The sequence below is a fragment of the Panthera pardus genome, unplaced genomic scaffold, assembly GCF_024362965.1.
Source record: "Panthera pardus isolate Hobbes unplaced genomic scaffold, ASM2436296v1 HiC_scaffold_5, whole genome shotgun sequence".
Classification (NCBI taxonomy): Eukaryota; Metazoa; Chordata; class Mammalia; order Carnivora; family Felidae; genus Panthera; species Panthera pardus.
This window is the reverse complement of record NW_026526980.1, coordinates 14,490,233-14,495,199: the sequence shown is the minus strand read 5'-3', so window position 1 is coordinate 14,495,199 and position 4,967 is coordinate 14,490,233. Positions and strand designations below refer to the sequence as shown.

Genomic DNA, 4,967 nt, shown 5'->3' with positions numbered 1-4,967 from the left:
GCTTTTCCAAAAAAAAAAAAAAAAAAAAAAAAAGGAAAAAAAAGCAAAACAAAACTAGAGGCTCTGACAACTCCATACCCACATACCTTCCCTGTTTGCCGCTGTTCTCAGCCATCTCCCTCTGCCCATTTCCCTGACTTTCGAAAGTACTGGAGTAGCAACCCTAGAACGGCAAAATACCCGGGTTAGAAGCGCTTTCTCTGTGCCCCTTGGCGCCCTATGATGTCTCTGATAGAGCCCAGCAAATATCAGCCATATTATTGTGAGTATATCTTTACCTGCCTCCCAGTAAATGTAGAAGCAATGACATCTTTCCTAGCCCGTGTCCCAAACTCCCAGAGCAATGCCTAGTAAAAAAGGGGGGGTAACTGAAATGTTTGCTGAATAAAAGGAAGGTTTTTACTTTTACTCTGGTGGTGTGTAATCTCTTTATTGAAGTTTAAGATATGTAGAAAGCGTATATATCATAACTGTACAGCTCAATGAATTTTCACAACTTGAACCCACCCCACATAAACAACACCAGACTGAGAAAGAGAACACTACCAACACCCCAGAAGTCCCCCTTGTTCCTGTTTTGGGAGTCCCCAAAGTGCCCTCCCCCCCAGTTTGGTGATTTGTTAGGAGACTCACAAGACTCAGCATATAGTCTTACTGACAGCCGGCTATAATTTATTACAGCAAAAGGCTACAAAGCAAAATCAGCAAACAGAAAAAGGTGCATAGCACAAAGCCCAGAGGAAACCAGGTACAAGCTTCCCAGAGCCTTCTCGCAGTATAGACACAAAGAACACTTAATTCCTCCAGCAATGAGTTATGACAGCAAGTGTGAAGTGTTATTTGTCAGGGAAGCTCCTTAGAGGCTCAGTGCCCAGGGTTTTATACTGCTGGCCCAATAGGCTGGCCAAGTAGACACCCTCTGCCTGGCACATACCAAAATGTTGGATTCCTGGAAGAAAAGCAGGCATTTAGCATAAACCATACTGTCTGCACAGTTTAGGCACAGTGAGCCATTCTTACTATTTAGGTAATGGTGAGAATCCACTCAAAATCCAATTACCCAGATGCCAGCCAAGGGTCAGCCTTGCAAACAAGGAGAGCAGTCTCAGGCTTACTGTGTTAACTCCCTTCTGCGCTGTCCATCCCCTTGGCCCTTGGCCTTGGCTCATGCTTCTTTGCAGCAAATGTATTATCAGTAGGACCCCATGCAAAAAGATGAGCCCAAACTGCAGTGCTGATCTGTTATGCCTGCCAGGGGTCCCGTTAACCATCAAAGTCTACTTTAGATATAATGTTATATGTCAACTATACCTCAATTAAAAAAAGAACAACAGTCTATCTTAGAAAGCCAAGTGGCTTCCTCCCTAAACTTCTGTATGATTCATTTTTACCTGGCCCCAGGCACCAATTCAGGTACAGCACAGCCGTGGCCAGTAAGTTCAGGCTGATCTGAAGCCTTCCAGGGCTGAGGCAATGTAGTGACAGGGCACAAAGACATTAGTACAGTCCCAGAGGGCACATGGTCCCACTGGAAATGAGTTTTCAATGTTAGGGTACCTCAAGCAAGACATATGTTAGGCAGTGAAGGGTAACAGGGCCCCGAGTGTAAGCCTCTTACCACGGTTCTCCCGCCCTAGGGCTTCCAGTCCAGTCTGGAAGATCCAGCCAGCCCTTGGTATCGGAAGAGCTGCCTGAAGGCAGTCAGTTCCAAACAATTCTACTTGTCTGTGATACAAGTGTCCCCATCTCGTGAGTGTGCATTCTGTGTGGAAGTTCAGGGCCCTGGCCCCCTCTGTCGTCAGAGTCAGGGCTGCCTGGTGTGATCACAGGCTCAGCGGTCTGAACTCAAAGCACTCCAGAGCATGGAAAGGTAGCACTGGAGCTTTCCGTGAGGAAGAGGGGAAAGCTTCCAAGATTATAGATGCCCCCCACCATTTCCCCCAGGCTCCCCAGGTGCCAGGACTTTGCCTTTTCATTGCTACAAAATCTGTAGGCCCCGCTGTTCAGCAACCCAACGACATTCTTCCAATCCCCTCTTAGTCTCCTCCAGGCTTTTTATCTGCAAAGGCTGTATACAAGAGACACAAATACATTTTTGCAGATAAACATTTTTATCTAACTTAGCCAGAAAGACAAATTCAGGCATTGGTCAGGATGTGTTACAGGGGTTGAACTGTGTCCCCTCTGCCATTCCTATGTTGAAGCCTTAACCCCCAGTACCTCTGAACTGTGACTCTATTGGGAGACAGGACTTTCAAAGAGCTGATTGAATTAAAATAGAATCACTAGGGTGGGCCCTCATCCAAACTGACTGGTGTCCTTAGAAGAGAAGATCAGGATACAGACAGCACAGAGGGGTGACTATGTCAGGACACGGTGAGAATCTATAAGCCAAGAGAGAGGGCTTGAAAGAAGTCAAACCCACCAATACCTTGGTCTTGGACTGCAGGCCTCTAGAACTGTGAGAGCACATATTTCTCTAATTTAAGCCCCCCAGTCTGAGGCATTTTGTTCTGGGAGCCCTGGCAGACTAGTGGAGGATGAAAGCTTGAATTTTCAAAAGTTTCCAAATGGGTGTACATCATCTCCCATTCCTTTTATTCAGTGAACAGCCTAGATCAATCCCTCTTGAGACAGCTATATTCAAATAATGAACCTACCTTACTAGGTGTGTATGGGTGTGTGTGGGGGGGTGCAGTAAGGAAATAGAATCAGGCTATCAGCCCACTATGGTTAAGCTGCAACTAGTCTAGAAAGCCGAACACAAGTCAACACCAGTGAGACATCCCTGCCGAGAAGGCCCAGAGTCTGATCTTCAACAGCAGGTGGAGGGGTCACAGTCCCTGTGATGTGCCCTCCCCCAACATTGGCAGGAATCACAAATCAGGATGCAGGTAGCCTCCGCATTCGCGACAAAGAGCTGACCAGCAGCTTGATTGTAGATGGTCCCATCAGAGAATAAGCCTTCTCCTGTGGGCATGTGTATGTGGCCCGACAGTCCGGCCAGCATCCACGATTTAGGTTTTCATAATACATAAGAGAGCTCTACAGAAGGGGTCCTAAACCTTCAACGGTCCCAGGGTCTGAGTCCTATTCATGGAGCCTGTGTCTGCTTCCAGGTCAGCACAGCTCCTGCTGGGGCTGAAACAGCTCACAGAGGCCAGTTTTGAGCTTAGTCACATGCAGACTTCTACAATTAGTGAATCTGGGATTCCAAGAGAGCCAGCTGCTTTTCTTTGGCTTCTTGCAGAAAGTCATACTGCAGTACCAGACAGCCATGGTCCAAGTCCAAGTGACAAGCAAGGCTTCCTTTTCATGTTGTCAGTCTGACCCACTCAAAACCATGTACATCATGCTGGCCTGGCATCAGCCTCTAGGCGTTGGACATTTCACCTAGGGCTCACTGGCAATGCAACTGCTTTTTCAAATTCCAAATGTGCGTTTCCATCCAGAAATTGCTTCTCTTTTCATGTTGTCTCCCCTTCCAGAGGTTCCAACAGACACAAATCATAGCAAAAATCAACAGTTACATGAAAACTTGTTCTGGTTCCAACACTCAAAGAATTTAAACTCCAACACACCCGCCAGAAGCTGTATCTCACCAACACCTTCTTAATTTTTTTTTTTTTTGCATCTTTCTTTGATTGGGATGATCCCTCTAGCATTTATGAAACTGTGAAGTATGTGACATTTTAAACCAGTTTTATATTTCCAGATACAAGAGCTACAAAATACAAAATCATTTTTAAAAACTTCCCTTTTTTCCTCATTGCAAATTTACTCAAACCCCTAGCAGTAAATTCAGCATCAAGAGAACTGTTAATTACAGGCCTGAAGTGCTAACTCTTTTCTGCAGAGGCAGAAACAACCCCCACAAGATAAGACTTTTTAAGCAATGGAATCAACCAATAACACATTTGAAGGCCACTGAGTACCCACTGCATGTATATTCTATTTATTCCGTTTAGAAATGGACACACACTTAAAAGACAAAGCATTGGGCACCTGGGTGGCTCGGTCAGTTAAGCATCCGACTTCGGCTCAGGTCATCTCACAACTCATGAATTCAAGCCCCGCATCGGGCTCTGTGCTGACAGCTCGGAGACTGGAGCCTGCTTTGGATTCTGTGTCTCCCTGTCTCTCTGCCCCTCTCCCCCCCCCCGCCATACTCTGTCTCTGTCTCTCAAAAATGAATAAACATACAAAAAAAGAAAAAAGAAATGACAACGCATTGAAAAAACAGTAATTCCCTTTGATGTTTAGCAACTGTTTTCTTTTTCATATTCCCTTCTAGCTCTTGTCAACACGGAGTTTCCATTGATACAGCTGCAGTGATGCCACATTAATACAATCTATCTGCAGAGCGTCAGTGATACTAACAGTGAGCCCTCACTGAGCACTCTGCATATACCAGGCATGGGGCTAACAGCTTTACGGAGATGATCTCACTGCATCCTCAAAAAGACCTTATTCCCATTTTGAAGATGAGGACATGGGCACTTCCGGATGAGGTTACTGCCCGAGGTCCTGTAGCCAGGGAATTGCAACCCAACTCTGCTGACTCTGGAGTACGCCTCATCCTGCCTCTGGGGGCCTTGTCCGTCTGGCGAGCCGCAAATCCCAGACTCACTTGTTCACTCCCTCCCTCCCTCCCTCCTTACCAACAAGCAATACGATATATTGGTTAAACTGAAGAACTCTGGGTTCAAACCCTCCTCCTTACAAGCTGTGTGACATTGGGCAAGTTACTTAACCTCTCTGTGCCTCTATTTCCATGTCTATAAAATGGGGATACTTAAAGTGCCCATCTTCTAGGATTCTATCTGTGATGTGCCCATCTCCAAAGGTTCTTGTAAAGAGTGTCTATGAGGACAGCACTTGAAACACACCGGGGACATAGTCATGCCAGTTGTTGCTATTATTATTGAAACAAAAAGAACCTGCACCTACTCCCAGGGAGCTCAGAG

The 4,967-nt window shown here is 46.0% G+C and overlaps 1 protein-coding gene across 1 annotated transcript in view; it reads right to left on the bottom strand.

Moving 5' to 3' along the window:
* Positions 1-414: 414 nt before the first annotated feature.
* The window catches only part of DCTN5 (dynactin subunit 5), a 30,014-nt gene continuing 25,461 nt past the window's right edge, over positions 415-4,967 (bottom strand). The window contains exon 6 of the mRNA XM_019430341.2: positions 415-3,481. Within this exon, the coding sequence (XP_019285886.1) occupies positions 3,468-3,481 (14 nt within the window). The 3' untranslated portion in view covers positions 415-3,467. The remainder of the gene's footprint in view (positions 3,482-4,967) is intronic.